The 21,790-nt window shown below is 32.7% G+C and overlaps 3 protein-coding genes across 4 annotated transcripts; 2 read left to right on the top strand and 1 right to left on the bottom strand.

Moving 5' to 3' along the window:
- Positions 1 to 30: 30 nt before the first annotated feature.
- LOC108822250 (SNF1-related protein kinase regulatory subunit beta-2) lies at positions 31 to 1,681 on the top strand. Of its 2 annotated transcripts, none has more exons than XM_018595282.2 (4): positions 31 to 443; positions 544 to 719; positions 791 to 953; positions 1,067 to 1,681. In XM_018595282.2, the coding sequence occupies exons 1-4, from the start codon at positions 234 to 236 to the stop codon at positions 1,391 to 1,393; spliced, it is 876 nt and encodes a 291-aa protein (XP_018450784.2). In that variant the 5' UTR covers positions 31 to 233; the 3' UTR covers positions 1,394 to 1,681. The 2 variants fall into 2 exon arrangements, with proteins under 2 accessions (XP_018450784.2, XP_018450785.2); XM_018595283.2 differs by having other exon boundaries at positions 68 to 443; positions 794 to 953.
- Positions 1,682 to 1,854: 173 nt separating this feature from the next.
- LOC108822249 (oligopeptide transporter 3) lies at positions 1,855 to 4,740 on the bottom strand. Its single transcript, XM_018595281.2, has 5 exons — positions 4,193 to 4,740; positions 3,898 to 3,995; positions 3,250 to 3,819; positions 2,904 to 3,159; positions 1,855 to 2,824 (listed from the first exon to the last, which is right to left on the bottom strand). The coding sequence occupies exons 1-5, from the start codon at positions 4,715 to 4,717 to the stop codon at positions 2,027 to 2,029; spliced, it is 2,247 nt and encodes a 748-aa protein (XP_018450783.1). The 5' UTR covers positions 4,718 to 4,740; the 3' UTR covers positions 1,855 to 2,026.
- Positions 4,741 to 16,279: 11,539 nt separating this feature from the next.
- LOC108818630 (vegetative cell wall protein gp1) lies at positions 16,280 to 18,038 on the top strand. Its single transcript, XM_018591539.2, has 3 exons — positions 16,280 to 16,466; positions 16,819 to 16,900; positions 17,022 to 18,038. The coding sequence occupies exons 1-3, from the start codon at positions 16,443 to 16,445 to the stop codon at positions 17,762 to 17,764; spliced, it is 849 nt and encodes a 282-aa protein (XP_018447041.1). The 5' UTR covers positions 16,280 to 16,442; the 3' UTR covers positions 17,765 to 18,038.
- Positions 18,039 to 21,790: the final 3,752 nt, after the last annotated feature.

The raw sequence follows: 21,790 nt of genomic DNA, 5'->3' as shown, positions 1-21,790 counted from the left end.
AATGAAAGATTAAGCCCTTTTTTAATTTATCTTATTAATTTTTATTAATAGTTTTGTGATCTCTCAGGAAGGAAGGAACGGGAAGCCATTGTCTCAATTACTCCGTCCCCCTTTGATCAATCTCTACGTAAAAAGCACGAACCTTTAAACCCGGTTCTGTTCTGTCCGCACACACACAAAAGCATTAAGATCATCCCCCTTTTGTCCGTATCCTCTCTCTTCTCTCTCTCTCTATGGGCAACGTGAACGCGAGAGACGAAGCGAACAGTAGCCACCACCACCACAACAACAACGCATCTCAACTCGAAGACAACAACGACGGTGAGATTCATCAACCCATGTCTTCTTCCGACACCACCGCACCTCCTCCTCCTGAGCTCATGGGTCAATCTCCTCCTCAATCTCCTCGCGCCACTCAATCTCCTCTCATGTTTGCTCCTCAGGTTTCTCTCTCTCCTTCTCCTTCCCCCCAGATTCACTTTCCCTTTTAAAAGACAGATCTGAAGAAATTAAATAAAAAAGTTTGAATCTTTTTTCATTTAGGTTCCGGTGCTTCCTCTTCAAAGACCAGATGAAATCCACATCCCTAACCCTTCCTGGATGCAATCTCCTTCCTACGAAGAGGCTTGTAACGAGCAAGGTATCCCCACCATGATCACTTGGTGCCATGGTGGTAAGGAGATTGCTGTCGAAGGTTCTTGGGATAATTGGAAGACAAGGTCTTTCCTTTTTCTTTCTGTTTGTCTTTTTTTTTCAAATCTCTCATTGTTGTGTTTTGTTTTGGTATCAGAAGTCGGCTTCAGAGATCTGGGAAAGACTTCACTATAATGAAAGTCCTACCTTCAGGTGTCTATGAGTACAGGTTCATCGTTGATGGGCAGTGGAGGCATGCCCCTGAGCTCCCTCTCGCTCGTGATGACGCTGGCAACACTTTCAACCTCTTAGACCTCCAGGTAATGAATCCTTTAGGGTGAGAGAGAGGCTATTGAGGTGTGTATAGGGAATGCAAAGGGAGATCTTTATAGTTTCTGATAGGCAGATATGGTTTTGGTGGTTGTGTGTGCAGGACTATGTACCAGAAGACATTGAAAGCATATCTGGTTTTGAGCCACCGCAATCACCAGAAGCTAGTTACAGCAGCTTGCTTCTAGGAGCTGAGGACTACTCCAAAGAACCGCCTCTGGTTCCGCCGCATTTGCAGATGACACTGCTGAACCTGCCTCCAGCAAGCCCTGACATTCCATCACCGCTGCCGAGACCTCAGCACGTCATCCTCAACCATCTCTACATGCAGAAAGGCAAAAGCGGTCCGTCTGTGGTTGCTCTTGGTTCCACTCACCGTTTTCTGGCCAAGTATGTCACTGTGGTGCTCTACAAGTCCCTCCAGAGGTGAGAAAAGATGATAGTGCCCAGTTCTTGTAAGCATGTGGGGAAACTCAGACATGCTTAGTATCTAATTTCATGGAGAATGAATGAATGTGAGGCTATAATAGGATATGCGAAGAAGAGGAAGAAGAGTTTTATCATCATCACAGGCAAAAAAAAAAGTATTTTCCCTCTCAATAAGCTCGAATTTTGTTGTCTTTTAAAACTTGTCAATAAGGTTTTTTAGCAACATAATGAAAGATGCATTATTCAGTCATGTGTAATCTTTTTGATTTCAAGACTTTTTTTTTTATCATCATCTCCTCTTTTCTTAGAATAATTTAGAAAAAAAAAACAATAAAGAAACTCAGACTAAACTTGTAAAACCAGCAAATCTCTTTTTCTGTTTTGTTTTGTGGCTTTCAAGTTTTCACAAATTATTATTGTGTGGCTTTCAAATTTAGCAAAGTCATCTGCAACTTATGTGACAAAAGATAAATCTAAGAAAAAGTAAGAGTTTTCTGATAAAAAAAGAAAAAAAAAAGTAAGAGTTTATTGCAGCATTCTGATGGCCACTATCTAGCAAGTAGAGAAGGCTGTACAGAAAGAAGCAATAATATAACATGTTTTTCATAACATGTTTTTGAATCTAATACTCAATTTAGAAAACAGGACAGCCTTTAGCTATGATTCCAGGAGCCGTTGGGCAGGTGGCAAGAGGGCAGTGGTCTACTTCAGTACCCCACCATTTGAGGTCATGTCCAGCATTCTGCAACGCGAAGAACAAGAGCACTCCCATGAATGCAGTCCCTGCGTCCAGCGCCGCAGAGAGCACGTAGTTATACTTCTGCCACCATCTCTTGTGGTAATTGAACACAAAGTAGTTGAAGATGGTTCCTGTGACCAGCCAGCTAGCGATGTTGGTCGGAGTTGCCGGAGGCATCCCTGCAAACCCGTAGGAGATAACAGGAATGTTGATGAGAGGGATCCACTTCTTGTCAGGGAAGATCTTGCTCATCGCCCACACGGGAACAGGCAAGACAGCTCCGATGAGGAAGAGCCAGACAAGGTTACGGTACATGCCTCCTGCTCCAAACAGACGCTTCGGTCCTATCAATCCCCAAATAACCGAAGCATCAAAGGTCACTCTGTACTTGGGGCAAGTCCAGGGGCTATTAGGGTGGTCTCCTTCAATGTCGCATATGTCTTGAATGCTCTCAAGCATCCACCATGCCACTCCCAAGTTCACCACACCTGCGACCACAGTGCCAACAAGCTGAGCCGTGTACATGCACCGCGGTGGGATTTTCATGTAATGGCCAAGCTTAAGGTCTGCCAAGAAGGAGAGAGCATGGACTGTGCTGATTCTTCCATAAATCTTGAAAATCAAGTTTGCAATAGGCTTTCCAGGTAGGATGTAACCAATTATAAACTGCCCTATTATATCATACCCTGGTTGCTGCATTTTTTCACACAAAAAAATATATGAGTAAATTGGAGATATTATCTTATATATAAAAAAATAGTAAAAACTAAACCTGATTAGTAGTTGCTTGAATGACACCAATAGGGAGAGTGACGATAAAGGCCATAGCAAAAGCAAAAAGCATTCCCCACCATGGAAGCTGCACTGACTCTTTCCACACAAAAGACATGAGGAGAGACAATGCTACACTTCCAATCAGCAACACATAAAACCACCACTCTGGCACTTGTTTATATCTTTGCATCAGTTTCCCATGTATGTCAAGCTTCACCGTCTTCACTGCTGACCAAGTCTGCCTCCATATGTCCCTGCGCAAACCACACACACCAAATTGATTCATTCACATTCTCTCTCTCTCTCTTTTTATTTTTCATTCAAGAAACCACAAACAAACTAACCTGCCGTTGAACAATGCTACATGAGTCAGCGTTGCAGTAAACCTCGCAAAACCGGAACCTATGGAGAGCGCGAAAAGAGGGCTGAGGTAAAGCTTCCCGTAGTTGTTATAAGCATTAATGTCAAGATCAAACCGAGGAGTCAAGATCTTGGTTGTGTCATACTTCTGGCCAGCGGAAGTGAACAGCTGGTTGGAGAAAATGGGAAACTTTCTAGCGTCGAAAGTGTCGAACTTCCAGTAACAAACAGGAACTATGATGTAAATAAACATGATGAAGCCAACACCAACGTTGAGGATAGAGGACCAAGGAGCCACCAAAGGGCTGCCATGGTAAGCAGAGATACCAGCCCAGTCAAGAGTGAAGGCTCCAACTCCGAGACCATGGTACCCTGACCCAACTTGCTGAGCCGTGATGCTATTAGGCCAAGCCCAACAGACCCACGAGAAGAAAGTCAAGATTGGGAATAGGTAGCCTGGAAGCGCATAGTAGAGGAAGCTAGCACCTAGTGCCACAAGAAAGAACTGCATCCTCGTCAAGCTTTTTGACTTGTGCTCCTTCTCGTGCAACGCCCTGAAAACAAAAAGCAGCGTTCAGATTTTCGCGTTTGCAAGTAAAAAAAAGCGTTACGTTCTAGATAAGATTGCAAACCTGAAAAGAGAGACTTGAGCAAGGTTTGATGGCCACCACATGTCAACAGGATCAACAAGATACCTCCTCAAGATTCCAGCCCAGCCATAACCCAAAATCTACACACACACCCATTCATCAAAATCAATGTTCAAGAAATCACTAGGCGGTCAGAGGATTTTAGTTTATGCAGACGTCTAGACCCATTTTTTGAACCCTTAGACCGATATTTTAACAAATTAAACAATATTTTAACAAATTAAAAAATCTTTCCAGGAATATAAATCTCAAGAGGGAGAGAAAGAGAGAGGTATACCTGAGTGGTCAAGACGATGAAGAGACCACAGATGAAGCTAAGGCTCTGCTTGTAATAAGCCTTCATGACAGTGATGGCTCCAATAGAGTAAGCATCACCACCACCGTAAGCAACACCACAATTAGCAAAGATGGTGATAATAACATGCTCCTTGATGTTGAAAGGACCAGGGTTGAGGCTCCACTCCCACCCCATGAGCTTGTGGGGAGTGGTGGGGAGAGTCCGAGCCATGAACTTGCCGATGGGCAAGACGGCGATTTGCATGAGAATTGCTGAGATGGTGAGCGGCTGCGTGCGGTAGGTGAAGAACGTGTTGAGGAAGATGAGGAGGATGCAGGAGGACAGGCCCAAGAACCAAGCTCTGAATGTCATCACCGGTAGAGTCGGGTCGTCGGTCTCGGGGACCACGAGTGCCACTTCCTCCACCGGGCAACGCTCGTGCTCGACGTGGCCATTGTTATCGTTGTTGTTTGCTTTCTCTGCGTCCATGTCTTTTACAGGAGAGGTACCAGACAAAGTTTGCATCTGTCTTGTTTATATAACCAAAGGACAGAGAGACATGGAACGACTGGTAATAATGAGTGATGTGGTCAAATTACGATTCTGCACCTTCCTTCTATAACGTTAGTTTATCCACGTGTCACTCTTTAGTACGGTGAGATCTTTGTCAATCAATTAATAATTAGAGTATTTACATTATTTTGTATTAATATAATAATTATACAAGGTTGTTTCGTCACAGATATTTTATATTTATTCTTTTATTTATTTCCAAATTTTGCTATATTATTTGAGTGAAAATCAATTAAATTAAGGAATGTGATTTTTTTTAAAATTCAAAATCACATTGGGAGGTTGTAAATGGCTGCTTACCATATTTTTCCACGCGTGTGAGTCGCGCGTGTTGCTAGAGGTTTGGCACACTCATTTCTCTGTCTAGTTGTAAGCTTGACTCGTGTGGGGCCGTTATGACACTCGACTAGGACCTTACACTCCGTGGTTTCCAACGCCGTGAGAACTTACCGTCCAGAGATAGGAAGGGAGAAGGGAACGGCCGTCAATGCTCTGACGGACGTCGCGCCTCGTGAGTGTGTGAAGCTCGTGGTATGCGCAAAACAAATATGAATCCACGTGGCCACCATGCTAACGTGGTTTGACAGAGTGGCAGTGACAGGTGGACATGAGTGAATGGGTTGTGGTCCTTTGAATATGCTTTTGACCTTTTTAGCACTTTCTAATGAATGTGTCCTTGTAGAATGAAGACTGAAAAGAGTCAATGAAACAGTGAAGAAGCGACGGCAAAATAACATTCTTGTATTCTTAGTTAAATAAAAATGTTAGTTGACAAAAAAAAAGTTAAATAAAAATGTTAAATCTATTCTTAAATAAGGTGGTACAAAGATGAATAAAATATAGTACAAATGTTAGTATAATAATAATTTTTTTTATCAAAGTATAATAATAATATACTTTGTAACTTGAATAATAAAATATAATATTCTTTTGATTCATTAATTCGTTAAACAGTGATGCATTACGATGTAACAAATGTTCTTTTGGATTTTGAATTTAATATTCATTCAAAAAAAAAAACTTGGATGAGAGCAATAAAAAGTCTACATTCAATTGTTTTAGTCAGTAAAGCGTCATGTATTGTCAAAGAAAACATTTGGTTTGGTTGTCCACCATGATATTGTAAGAAAAATGAACATAACTTGGTAAGAAGAGGGTTTGGACTTTGGACTTTGGAGCACCGCGTAAACATTTTGTCTTGGATTTGATTCTTGTTAGAAACTTAATTGCTACTGTTTGGCCAGACGAACATATATAACACCATGTCTTAGCCTTCGTTTAGCAAATTTGGAACCGGTCTTAGATCTCATTTAGACCGGAGTATTCGTCGGTACTGGTCTTTTAGAAGATTAGTTAGGTTTCCGTCCATACATTTTTAGACACAGAAAAATGAAATTTAAAATTTCTCTAAAAAATAAAAAGAGTTTTAAATAATATATATTTCAAAGCTTGAACGAACATGAATAACATGCATGAATCCCTCTGAAGGATTAAATAGGGGGACTAAGATCAATATCAAAAATGTATGCTTTAACTGCTTGGTGAGACTCGAGAATCTAGCGGATAACCAAACAAATGTCAAGCTCTTTAATCGCTAATGGCATATATGTTTAGAGAGTAGAGACCACCGCACCAACTTGGTAAATAAGATTCTTGAATAGTTTTGATCTGTGAAGCAATGAATTTAGATTTGAGAGAGTGACACATCACACAATCCCCACACTATATTCTTTTCTTTTTCATCCACATAAAACGACACTTCCTTATTGTTAAATCTCCCTTTATTCTCTTTCCTTCAACCTAAAAAGCCCACTTCTCTTCCTTTACCCTACTACTATTACATAAAATAGATATTATATACATTAATTATAGACTTCTAGTTCATGCAATGCCTGTTTTAGATTCAGTCAAATAAAACATTCGTTTTGACACTTAAATATTAAAGAGCTATTGTAAAAAAAATTGTTTTGTTAACATAGCTTAGAAACATATTGCTTTCTAAATCTTAGATCCGACCTTTGAGTTCATAAACAGTAAATCCCTGAGTATTAAACTAACCACCACAAATCTACAGCAATCATTTTAATTTGGACCTTTCATACATTTTTCGTAAAGGCAAAAAGCGACCGCGGCATGCCATGCGGGCCTAGCTTGATTCTGCATCGACCAAAACGAACTCCTTCTATTCCATTCACATTTTTATTCTCTCAAGTGCTTGTCATGATCTCAGACCAACTTCGCATATTTACTATATAGTTATAGATACTTAGAGATCTTTTGAGTTTTTAGATGCTATCCCCACGATTAAATGTTGTTTGATCCGATTGGTGACACAAGAACAGTTTAAAACTTTTGTTGTGAGAGATGGTGGTGTTTAGTTAAATATATATAGTAAGAAGTGAGAGAACGACAAATTGAAAATACAAAACTTTTGTACAACCAGACCAGTATATGCCAGGCATCAACTTTGTACCGTCTGTATCTTTACCATTATTTTCTTACTGCATCATCGAATGATTATTCGTGATATAACATTACGAATCAAATCCGTTACCTGTGAATGGATAGAAATAGGATATGTAGCAGAGCCACACAAAGTAGAATGATATATATCTTCACAATCACATCATCAAGGACATAATCGGATAATCCCATCAAAGTCTTTGTGACTTTTTGATTTGCAATTTGGACCCACCAGCTTTCCAATCTAATTGTTAGACTTTTCTCTGGGGATGGAATTTTCAGCAGAGACGACACTTTGCTTTGTATCTTTCTCTGTGTCTCTCTCAATATGTAAATATTCTTGTCGATCCATTTTACCTAAACGACACTTGACACATAACATTCTTTAGATCTACATATATGAAATAATTAATACATGGCATTACAATTAAAAATGTATACTAACTAAACAGCTAAAAACGTCTACTGATTAAACAGTTATAAATAGCAGCAGATTTGTAGATAAGCACACTACCACAACTGAAGAAGCAGATATAGGAATTTCGAAGTTGACTTAAGAGACCACGGGTTGTGGTATAAGGTGCATCATAACTAGCATAGTCACTTTAGTAGTTAGGGAACCACATGTTTGATAGCCATCGTCTTTACTGGAAAACAACACAATGATTAGAAAATGTATCGTCTTTTCATGAATTTATATCCACCACTGCAACATCCGACATATGCCTCTGATATATTTAGCCGGATTTTTAGTATCAACTCCTACAAACACATAAATAAAATGAGTTTTTGTTATAAGATACAGAAGAGTAGCTATGGGCTGATGGGCACGTTTGTCCCGATCCGAAAAATCAAACAAAAAAACTTATTTCGATTTGAGTTCGGATATCATGATTTGTTTGAATGGTTTCTATATCTTTAAAACCAAAAAAAAAATTAAAACTAAACTAAAAACGAATGGATATCCGAATATCTAAAATATAGTCTATATACCTAAAAACATTCCAATTTAATTTCAAAACAAGTTAATATACTAAAATACTTTTATAAACTAAATCATACAAAAAGATGAATTATCTGAATAACTTTTATCCGAAATATTATAAATGATCTAAATTAATTGATTTTTATCCGAACAACCCAAATTAGCCGATAATTAATCTAAAACCCTTAAATATCCGACATTTATCCAAATAATCCAAAAATTCGGAACCGAGACAGATCCAGTTTTTTTTATATTAGTGGGTTTCCAACCATGTTAACCAGATTAAAACCAAACAAAAATAATAATAATTTAACTAAAACAGAACAAAATTTCATAAATACCTAAATCTTTAATTAAAACTGACAAACAGAACACTAAAATACCAAACCAAAACCAAACTAAAAACTGAATGCCCATAGGTATACTATAGAGGACGACCATTTTAAGTGAACCAAACCAAAGCAAATAGGACCAACCTCAACTGAACAAAAGTCTACGTGCAAGCCGTTTGGTAAAGGATTTTCTTCAATTCAATTGTTTCGGTTCTAAATCATTTTTCGGTCTTGTTGCCATCCAACAGCCCGGCCCGGCGACCTGTTTAAGTCAACCAACAAAAAGTCAACAACATAGTCAGACTTGGACATATCAATGAAGATGGCCAATTTGAATGATCACATCTTCGTCACTGTCTCTTTGTAAATTTTATTATTGGCATTAAATTGTATTTCTTTAAGCTACTGGTTGAATCAACTGTTATTTGGCAATCAAGATTCGTAACTGAGGTTGAATTACTATATATATTTTGATTACTACTGTTCTGTTATTGGAGAATTAGAGAATTACAAGTTTACAACGTAGAACCCGTTTTCCCTAAGGATTTTAAGTATGGGTTCTATGTCAAGTCATGGAGAAAAACAAATGAATATAGATCAAATCAGGAAAAGATTTCCTAAGGACAAATACTCGCAATCTCCAAACTTAAATATTCAAATCTTGTATAGTTGTATTACTATAACTTCCGGCTCGTTCGGAAGACCACAATGGTATCATTGTGAAAAAACAAAATGAGTATGAAAATAAATGAAGCGGTCCCTGCAGACCTAAACGTATCGACAATATTGGAGCCTGTTTATTTCATAGATTATTAGATAGGGTCACATCACATGCTTTACATAGTAGGTCCGTGAGCTTTCAAACCCTAAGAATATCTCGACCCTCTAATTCTATTGCATGTGACAATGTGAACTCAATCATATAATGAGTTTTCTACTGGTTTAAAAGTAAAACACGTCACATTTGAGATCATATCATCTAAAACTGACCTTTGAATTTAATCTTACGTATACGCGCGGTTCTCCATATTTCGATGTTTCAGACCTATATATATACGGGTACGATGTCGTAAGATATTCAAATGTTTTTTGTCATTGAATAATCTCTTTATAAGGTATATATGTACATACGTGATACATGTATGTAGGTATTGGATAGAGCTTGTTTCTTGGTGTGAGCAGTGAACCCTTTTCTTTTGTTAATACTTTTTTCTGGTGTGAGCAGTGAACCTTTTCACCAGTTTTTTCTACATATACTATCAAATCAAGTATTGATGCTAGTTGGATGTGTCGCCAATCTCGATGTTGGATTCTCTTGGAGATGAGTGGATGAAGAAAAAAAATTCTACAATGATATAATTAAGGGAACATGAAAGCTCATAACCATTGATTTGACATGATGGTAAGTTGTAACATAAAAAAGCAATCAGGTGGCGTGTGTATGCATTTATGGATTTAGAAATGAAGAAAAGTTTGATAGAAAGTGTCTAGTTTTTTTTTCATGAAGTAATATCGACTAACGACCATTCACAGGATGTTGCTCCTGATAGAGAATTCGGAAATCATAGTTGAAACAAATTGAAAATAAGAGTTCACTTGTTAATATAAATAAACTATGTCTGCAAAAGAATGTGTAACGGCCCATTGGACGTAGCGATAAGAAGATGTACAGAGTCCAGTAAGAGCTTTTAAATATTGCCCATTGGCTCCTGCACTATTTAATATATCTATTCTATTAAAACAGAAGTACAAAATTAAATTAAACCTTAGTTTTTCATTATATTTACATTGTCATGCCATTGAGGTATTAAATGAAGCTATATTTAAGTATGATTGCGTTTTCCTAATTTAAATAATAGATTTAAGCATTTAATATTTTTTTCTAATTTAAATAATAAATTTCCTTAACAAAATCTTAACCAAAATATATTTCTTAATATATAAAATATAATCAATTTATATAACATAAAAATATAAATTAATTTTTTTTTTATATTATTAGCATAATACTTCTTATATAAGTCCAATTAGTTATAAATATAAGATTTGTTTATATGATACATTGTGATATAATAGACGATTAAATCACAAAATATAATTATTTAAAACTAATAAATAAAATCGTTATGTTTTAAAAATGTTATATTAACAATTATATAATACATTTTAATTTACAAATATATATAGTATACCATTAGTACATAGAAAAAAAATAAAGTGAAATAAAATATTTATACGGTCACGGGTCAAGCTATATAAATAAACAAAAACAGCGTAACATTATTTTTCTTTAACAAGTTTATTTTAATAGAAACTATAGTCCCAAATATGGTTATATGTTTTATGTATTTATAATTTTGTTCTCTTTGTTTTTGAGGGATGCTAAGATTTTTGAATTGGAAAAAATTATGATCCACCTCTATATTATTTTAATTAGGAAATTTAAAATTTATATCAGAATATTTTATTAAAATTTTAATTTTAATTTTTATTATAATTGCAAACATAAATTTAATATTTAAATTTATATTTAAATATTAAAAGAAAAATTAAAAACATAAAATAAATACTCGCCCGGTCGGGCGGGTCAAGATCTAGTTTATCTTAATTCTCAGTGTCTTTTTCAAGTGAGCTTTTAATAAACAAAAGGCCCATGTCACGAATCTTCCAGCTTTTTTTTGTTTTTTTTTTTATGTGTTCTTACTTTCTATCTTCTTCTTACGTATGAAGAATTCATGATGATGATTGCTTTATTTGTTTGTTAGTGATATACTATAAGCTAGACATATACAAAATTATGTCACTCTTCCTATTTATATAAGATAAATACAAAGCATGTGATGCGGTACTGTGGAAGTGGGAGTTGTTAGATTATTAGAGCTGGTGAAACAATTACACAGATTCTCTACTTTTTTTATAAAAGCAAATCTCTACAGAACAAAAAGAGGAAACAAAGAGTTGCGTTGAAGGAATGATGATTGAAAAAAATAGCCACCGACTCATGCCTTAAATAGTTTATCCTAACTTTTCATATTAGCCATTTAATAAAACTAAAAAGTAATTAGATGTGCAGTAAATATCATTTGAGAATAGAAAAAAAAAGAAAGGTTGGTCAGGGCAGTTAATGGCAACTATGAAGGTTAGATATGTGAAGGTATTTTTTCAATCCCCTTCTTATTATTAATCAAGAAGCATTTTTAAAGAGTAACCTTAAATGTGTAAGTTATTTACATGAGTGTCATGCTGACGTGTCGGCACCATATTCACTCTCAGCCCATATATAGAATCACCCTTGATTCACTAGAGAAATTACAAAGAAATGTCATTATGGTACCACTCGAATTTCCTCATATACATTATAGTTCAAAATGAATAATTGGACGTTTTCGTGTAAAAAGGAAAGTCAAAGATATGTCCGATTTCATCATTTCATGTTTAAGGAAAGTCAAAAATCATTACTATTTCTCTTAATTCTATTTCCCATTAACTCATTCCATGATTTTCTTTTCTATCAAAATATATTGCCATATATAAGGTTACCATAGATCATTGCCATATAATGTATTACGAAATTATGTAGTATAATGTTGTAAAATCTAATATTTGTTTTTTTTCACTGCAAGATGTATCAGAAGCCATTTTATTAAAAGTAAACTAAACATTTTTTATAATGTATCAGAAGCCATATAATGTATCAGAAGCCATTTTATTATAACCGTATTTAATATATGAAAACTGCAATAAATTTTAAACTAATTTAGTATGTCATTTAATATAACCGTAATTTATGCCAAATCCTCCACAGAAATAGTTATCATTTTAAGTTTATACTATACACTTAATATTTGGTCAAATATCGTATTGAATATTGTTTCCTATATTAGTTTCGAAAATATAGTACTAACCAAATTTTGGAAGGCGATAATGCGTGTAGTTAAATATAGTAATAGCGTAAATTTTGGGTAAACTACTCAATATTTGTTTCTGGTAATTCTTGTGTGCCTAAACCCTAAGTTGCCTGACTATATATGACTTTTCAAACTCATTTACTCAGCATCATTACCAACCAAGTTCGAACCGGTATGCAATCTAACAAAAAATGAGTTCTATGCACTCAATATCTGAGTTGAAACATTTCAAAGGTGAAAAAGAGATGTAAAAAGTTTTTGGAAACAATACTAGGCTAAAGGTGTAGAAACTTTTATAATATTTTTTCATGGATGCAAAAATAAGTTTTTTTTTAGTTTATTGCAATATGCCCTATATCAACTTAGCCCTGTCTAACCAAACAACTAACACTTTCATATGGTAAATTTTTGTAGGAAGACAAAATGCGACATTTAAAAAGGTTTTGGTTTCTTAGTTTGATCCTTTTCTGAAACAAGGATAAAAAGGATTTGATTTCTCTTTTTGATTCAAATATATAAGCAGGTGACTTCAAATAGACGAGGAGCTTCATGTTCTCACATTTTGTTTGACCCTGAACTCCTAGAAATAGAAGCCTTCAAAAACAAGTAAGCATATATGAACATTTTCATCTGTTAATTATTTTACTTCTATGTTTGCTTACACAAACTACATTGACAGGATTTGTTTTTGAGGATACCAAGAAGAGCCTTTTCATGTGAGTTGCATATTAATTTGAATTTTATTTTGGTTTTCAGTTTCTGAATAATAAAGCCTTTGCAACGTATCGTTCATATTTTGATTTGTACCATTGTTGTTTTTAGCATTTGATCTTAAGATTCTAATTGATGAACTATGTACCGTTTAAATTATCTTGCCAGAACTAAACTATTGAAAGCGTTATTTTTAGTTATTTATTGTCCATTGTTTAGTTTGTTTTATTTTGTTGCTAAATATTTCATTGAAATGAAATAATCGATTAGTTTATAAATATTATAAAAACTACAAAAGAGATTTCGCAGGTATAATTTCGGAAACAAAAGAAGGTAAGAAATATTGAAAGAGTAATAAACTCCATAGTTTTGGGACATATTTAACAACCATTGAAGGTTCGTCTTCTGGATTTTATATGTACTGGTATCAACTAATGAAATAATCGATTAGTTACGTTAGTTCATCATTATTATTAGTTCAAAAAAAAGAAGTAAGCCCCTGTTATAATATTTTTTGTACCTGCAAAATCTCTTTTGTAGTTTTTGTATATGTATTTTCTTATAGTGATTTTTATTTTACAAACGCAAACAAAAATTAAATTACAGAAAATATGAATATTAATTTCCAACATTAAAAATATAAGAACAATTTAAGTTGAAATGTTTTCACAGATAAACTAATTTATTTGAAATCAAATTTCTATATATTTAAATGTAAATGATACACTTTATGGTATCAATTCATAATCGTGATTTGCAAGTTATGATCTTTAATTTAATGCATTTATGATTTAGAATATTAGTGAGTGATATTTTTATCAATATATTGATCTCCACGCAAATTTAGATTATTATTTAGGTCAATATTGTATTGTATATGGAAAGTCTTGATTGCAATCACAAAATTTTATGTGGAGATAAAATTAGTTTGCCGTTATTTATACTACCTTCTTAATCTTTACATCACAAACGAAATCTTTGATTCAAATGTTTAATATTAACCTAAAACAGTATTCAGCCGTATTTATCAACTTCCGAAAACAAATTTTTTTTGAAGAAATCTTAACTTGCAATTTGCCAATCAGTATCATCGAGCGTATATTTGATATATTGATCTCATTTAATAAAGAAATAATTTGAAATTTATATAAATATAAGTGATGGAAGTGCTTCAATGATATCATCTTCTCTCTATTCTTTTTGTCTCTAATTTTTTTTGAGATCCAGTACTTAAAGAAATGGCAGGTTTAGATTTAATTTGTTGGTGATTTGAAGCCTGTCTATACAATATGTCCCTCACATAGAAGACCCACATTTAACATTTACTAGATCTTGACCCGTAGGACCGCACAAGTATTAATTTTCAGTTTTAGTTTTCATTTATTTATACTTAATTATATATTTGTAATATTTGATCATTTTATATTGACTAAGCTAGGGTTGGGTATTTGGGTACCCATTCGAATTTCGTTAAAATTTATTCGGGTTTGAGATTTTTGAGTTTAAAGATTCTAGCTCTATTCAGCTATTTATAAATTTTGATTCCGGTTTAATTCAGATCTTTGTGGGTCCGGATAACCCGTTTAAACTATTTTTAAATTTTTTAAATTTATATACTTTAAATTTCCCTAAATCTAAAAATAAAAATACTATAACATGTAAATTTGAGTAATGTAAGCCAAATTACCTAAATTAAAAATATGTTTAACTTGAATATTTGGATGGAGAAGAAATATATATTTTAAGTATTTTTGGTGTTTTTTATATTTCAAATATTTTAGTCAACTTTAAGATAGCTTATATCTTTGATATTAACTATAGAAATAGATAACATATTCAAGTATATATGATTCAAATACATTCGAATATCCGAAATATTTCGATCGGATCATGTTTGGTTCTGGTTATTTAGATACCAGAATGATAAATTTGTTTGGATATTTATCCACTTTTGATTCAAATTTAATAACATTTTTTCGAGATATACGCTTAAATCAAATTTTAGTTGTTTTCGTATCTAAAATGACTTTCTGTACACGATGTTTTTTTTAATTGTTTAGTTAAACAAACCAGTTGGTTAGCAGATAAACATGGTAAGTTAACTGATAATGTATACTTTATTGATTTCGATTTTGGTTAAAGCCGTGTGATACTGAAATTACGAAAAATGACATTAGTGAAGGAAGCAAAAAACGACTGAATGCTATACCTATTTCCAAACATAATTAATTTTTTTAATATTACTATCTATGTTTCTAAAAAACTGAAATGTAATTCAGTTTTAATAATATAGATATTTGGTTATCCTTTTATAGTATAATATTTTACATTCATGAACCTAATAAATGATATACTATAGAACCACAAAATCATATTATTTAATCATATTTGCCAATTAACCTAAAACTCAATATCATGATCTCAGTTATGCATAATGTTCCTCTCTTTATACTATAGAACCTATAGAATCGTATCATGTAACTATTTTCGATGGTAGTCTATCTATAGTTTAACTATTTTCAATACAAAAATACACGTAACCTAATGTTACTTATCAAAGATTTGATTGATTCCAGTCAGTGCTTCAGATTGTCTTGGGATTTGTATTTGATTTTTTGTTACTGATTTGTTCAAAGCTCCCTCAGATAGATCTACACAAACCAAAATTAAATAGAACAAAGACACTGGTCAGAAGACAAAGCCGGAGTGAAAGTTTGGTTTATTATTTCATTAACGAACAAAAATCACTCAAGTAGTGTAATGTATACAAAAGGTTGCTATGTACCTTTCGAACGAAAAGATAGATGAAAATTAAAAATATATGTCTATCATCCGTAGTTAAAAATAAATATCTATCATCTGTAGTTAATAATTATGAACAAAAATATATTGAGAATGTTATTACATAACCGATCCATAAACTATGTTTACAAATTTAGAACATATGTTAAAATTAAATTAAAATTTTAGAAACCAATCTCACCCTGCGCAAGGCGCAGATCCTACCTAGTGATTCATTATTGTACGCTCACCATTTCTTTCTTCTAAGAAAAAATCAGAAATAATATACAAATATATGAGCAAAAAGATATGAAAAAGTTTTGATTACATCAAGAACGGATGCTAGCGTTGTACGCGTGTCATTGGACCATTGGTTAAGTCAGGTTTGAGTCAGTGTTATAAAAAGCTACACTTCTCACCACCTCCCATGCCTTTCTCTCTTGAAGTAGACTCAAAGCCATCGTCAGATCTCAGATCTCAGCTCTCCATTTCAAGCCATGGCCGAGAAGGGCAAGGAAAAGGTTTGTCTTCTTTTCTCTTCTTATTTTGTTCGACAGAGAAACTTGTGTGGGTCTTTAGAATTTACATCTTCTGGAGCTTTTGATACTCCTTTTTCTGCTCATTTTTTGTTACTTATTATTAATATTATCTTGTGGAGGTTTTTGTATGTGGGATATCTTTTGTTTTGTATGGTTAAAAAAATACGATCGAATAAAAAGGGTAGACTTTGTGGAAGCTATTAGAAGAATCTTTCTCTCTTTCTCGCTTTTTGTGTCAGAGATCGAATCAGTTCCAAAGTACGGCGGTGATCATAGTTTACCATGATTAACTAATCAGACAGAACCTGAAGTGATGTCTATATCCAAAAAACAGGTAACTATGATGAAGTTGAAGGTGGATCTTGATTGCGCCAAGTGTTACAAGAAGGTCAAGAAGGTTCTTTGCAAATTCCCTCGTGAGTTCTTCTCTCTTTAATTTTTATAAAGATTCTGGTGAACTATTATTTGTTTTGATGTGATTTTATTGGTGATGAAATGGACTGAGTGGATAATTATTTATGTGATTGGGAACAAGAGAAATCAGAGATCAAATATTTGATGAAAAGTCCAACATGGTCATCATCAAGGTGGTCTGCTGCAGCCCTGAGAGGATCATGGACAAACTCTGTTCTAAAGGTGGCGGCTCTATCAAGACCATCGAGATCATCGAACCACCAAAGCCGCCTCAGCCACAACCCCAACCTCCTCCCCAAAAGCCCAAAGATGCTCCCAAAGCTCCTGAGAAACCTAAGGAGCCTGAGAAACCTAAAGATCCTGAAAAGCCGAAGCAACCTGAAAAGCCTAAAGAATCCGAAAAGCCTAAACAACCTGAAAAACCAAAAGAACCTGAAAAGCCTAAGCAACCAGAGAAGCCTAAAGAACCCGAGAAACCTGCTGCACCCAAAGCAGCACCAGCACCTGCTCCAGCACCAGCACCTGCTCCAGCACCAGCACCTGCACCAGCACCTACTCCAGCTCCCGCACCTGCTCCAGCTCCCGCTCCGGCCCCGAAGCAGCCTGGACCGCCGCCACCACAGATGGTGCCAATAATGCCGCAGGGGCAGCCAGCAGCCATGTGTTGTGGGCCCTACTATGGTGGCTATGGATGTGGGCCAGCGTTCAATGGATATGGAATGCCGCCGCCTCAACCGTATGAATGCTATGGCCGACCAGTCTACGATAGCTGGGGAGGAGGACCACCACCTAGTTACCGACAATGCCACGTCACCAGATGCGATTACTTCAGCGAAGAGAACCCACAAAGCTGCTCCATCATGTGATATGACTCATCCCCTTTTCACTCTCTTTATATCCATACTTTTCTTCAAATCTTTCTTTTTTCTTTCTAATACAAATAATGAAAAGAATATATATAGAGATGTTTATGTATAATGTTGTGATAGTAAAACGAATAAGGAAGGAAGGATCTTTGTATTTTGTAAAATGGTAGCCATTTCCATTTCGGTTGTCCATTTTGAACCTGTAACTGTAAACATTACAGAATTTTTACATTTTCTTATATAAAAAATCAATAACAGTATCTCGCTTTATCAATTATCTTCTTTCTGTATTGTCCTGTGATTCAATACATTTTAAAAAGTGTGGGTAAAATATTGGGATGTTGTAAGTTTGTGATGCAGGAAGCTCTACCTTTTACACATGAATTATTAATCTTACCTTCTGACGATTTTTATGTTTCAGCGAAGTTCATAAAGGATTTCTCCTCCTAAGTTGTAGTACAATATTCTTATGAAGCTACTACTATGATTATTATGATGCCAATTAATGGTGGGGAGAAGAGATATAGGAGAAAGTAGATTATGATTTATATTTCGCAGAGAAATACTCGTGAACACTACCTGATAAAGTTTGTGTCCAATTGGTAAACATATGGAATCTTCATAACATAAGACCATAAGAGAGCCGTGTGTTATGATGATTCACTGACATTCAAAACTGAAGTATGGTCAGAAGTTTGGGTCATTAAATTTAACATTTAGACCAAAAATTGATCATAAACCAAAAGATGCATCCAAAAAAATAAAAATAAATAAATACATTTGATCTACAATCTGGATGGATGTGTATTAAATGAAAAATCTTTTGTTATTTAAACATGAATATTCTAGAATTATTTCAAAATTTGTATTATTAAGTTACAAGAAATAAATAGTAAATTAATTTTTATTAAGTATATAATATTACATGTAATAATAAATATATTAAATAACTTAATAATTATATTAAATAACATATTAAGTAACGCTTATAAAATTTAAATATAATTAAATAATTTCACAACTAATATAAAAATATTACAATAAATTAATATAAAATAATATTTTATTTTACAATATAAAATAATATTTTATTTACAATATAAAATAATATTTTATTTTACATTATAATATATCTATATATATCTCATAAGGATAATTAAACATATTACATATAATAATAAATATATTAAATGACTTAATATATAATTTTTTACGTTAAATAGAAATGAAATTTAATTAACTATAAACAAATAATAACTTTAATTTCTTAAAATTTGTATAAAAAGAAATAATTTTAATTTAGAAAACAATTCTTAATGTTGAAATATTAAATTATATCACTTTATAATAAATTTATAAAATTTAATTGCTACATATTAAATAATATTTCTATTTTTGGCAACCAAACTGATTTATAAATCTAAACTGTAGTTCACTACAAAGTCAAAACAAGTTATGGAGAGCAGACTTCGCAAGAGAGTCGGCTACACCATTGAATTTGCGATCAACAAAAGAAAAAAAGATGACAGTGAAAAAAGAAGATAACAACCTCGATATCTATGAGAACTTCAAAAAGCTTCACCGAATATGTTTTCGAGTTTATAGCTCTACTAAACCTCTGAGAATCGGTTCGAAACCAGACATTGAGAAGAGATGTGTGCTTGGCTTTCTGCCTCGCTTCCCTCATAGCCAGCGCCTTCGGCATGAGGGGATAAATAATATTTCTATTATTTGGTTATATGGTGTATCAAGTTACAGCTGATGTTCTCATGCTCGATTTTTTGCAGTTATATTGAACATGTAAAATCTTTATAAAGTATGATACATGTTATTTCATTTCTATTGTAAAATATAAAAGAAATAACCTCTAATTAATATAGATATAATTACTTTATTTTAAAGTTAAATTACAGAACAATAAAACTAACCAGTGGGAGATAAATTAAATAACTAGATAATTATATTTCATATATAATTACATTTATATATTATTAATTTTATTATAGAAATTTTGAAAACAAATATAAATTATATGAATATATGTTATTCTTTCAAATATAAATATTATAAATGAATGTAATATATATTAGACTTACAAACTATTTTACTATAAATAAAATATTATAGTTTTACATTATAGTTCGGGTTAGTTACTAATATAACTGTAAATATAATATTTATGCATTTAAACATATGCATAATTGTAATATAACTTACAATCTAATAAATATTTATGCATTTAAACATATGCATAATTGTATACTAAATTGTATAACCAATATATATATATATATATATATATATATATATATATATATAATATATATATATATGTGCATTTGTATAATATGCTTATATATCCTCTCACAAAAACACTCAAAATCAACTTACAATGGACTAAAATCAGAAATGAGATATAAAATCAATGGTTGGATTTGCTCGTTAACATATAGGAAACTTTAGAAAAGGTTCATTATTTGTTTCACAACTTAAATTTATCGAAGTCCTTTTAGCCTTTTAGGTGATTAGTGCATTGAAAATTAACTTATGCCAAAAACAAATACAGAAAAACAAGATTATAAAAAGGGAAAATTTGGAAAAATACACTTATATGAGATTTTAATTTGAAAACTACATTATCATTTATGCTTTTTGAAAACTACAATTTTGTATATATGAATTTACTAAAGTAGCCCATCTGAATATTTAATGTCATCATCATTTTTATTATCATAATTGATTTAATATTTAAACTAACGGTTCAACTATAAGATATGTTTTTTTAAAAAGAAATCTTTATAATATCTAAATAATATCTTAAATTTTGAATTTTTTTGGGGAAAAAATGAGCGACATGTCTTCTTCTCTTCTTTCTGCTAATTTTCTTGATCTGTTTTCCAAACCATTTTTCTCTAGTTTTATAATTTATTCTTTCTATACTTAAGTGTATTCTGATGTTTTTGTGTTCTAAGCGTTCATCTTGGATTTGGTTTTGATTTTCTAGGTTTTGGTAATTTGTTTTAGTTTTGATTTTGTGATAAATTTGACAATTTTCACCTTTCACCAAATTAACGCTTTTTTCCCCACTTTGAAATGCACACTGATAAAAAACAGAATTCCAAATAAAAACACTTCGCAAGAAGTAGATAGTTTTCGAAGCACTGTACGTAATGTACACTTCTCACCTTTGTATCAGTACCTGATAATGTTTTAAGCATATTATCACAGACCAACAAAATATCATTCAACACACAAAGAAAGAAATATCATGTATGTTCTTTTTTTCGTTTTTGAATTGCACACACTCTAATGTCTACAAACATTGATGCATGAAAAAGACAGAGAGCTAACATGCCACGATGCTTTTGAAATAAAACTCTGGAAAAGAAGAGAAAGTTGCAAGAAGAGAGAGTTAAGGTTCTAATAATAATATTACTATTTCTTCAAAAAAAAAAAATATTACTATTATTATTTTTTAAATTAAATTTCAATTATTAAAATATATAATCTGGACAAAAATGTCTTTTCATGTTTAATAAAGTGTAATTTTTGAAAAAAATGAAAAGAAGATGTACTTTTTAAATTTCAAACTTATTATAGAGTATTTTTCAAATTATCCCCTATAAAAATCCAAGTCAGTTTCCATGTCTTAAATTTCTTTTATTTTATTTTTATGGTCTGAGAAATTCATGTTCACGGTGGAGTAAGATCCGTGAAATATGAAACTGATTACTTATCCGAATTGTATGGATCTGCAATTATATCATGAGACTTACTTTTTGTTTTAACTGTATCATTAGATTTTGACTCGCGCTTTCAAAGTGCGGGTTTATGTTTGGTGAAAATTTTATATAATCACATTTATATAATCCGTCTTGTATATGTATTTATATATTCCGTCTCATATATGTATTTTATATCCAGATTTATGTTCGGTAAAACTATATTATACATGTATTTTTAGGTTTTTAATTTTGAATTAGATATTTTAAATATAAATCAATATAACAGTTTTATAATTTTGAT

Source organism: Raphanus sativus, chromosome 8 (assembly GCF_000801105.2).
Source record: "Raphanus sativus cultivar WK10039 chromosome 8, ASM80110v3, whole genome shotgun sequence".
Classification (NCBI taxonomy): Eukaryota; Viridiplantae; Streptophyta; class Magnoliopsida; order Brassicales; family Brassicaceae; genus Raphanus; species Raphanus sativus.
This window is presented reverse-complemented; position numbering and strand designations above follow the sequence as displayed.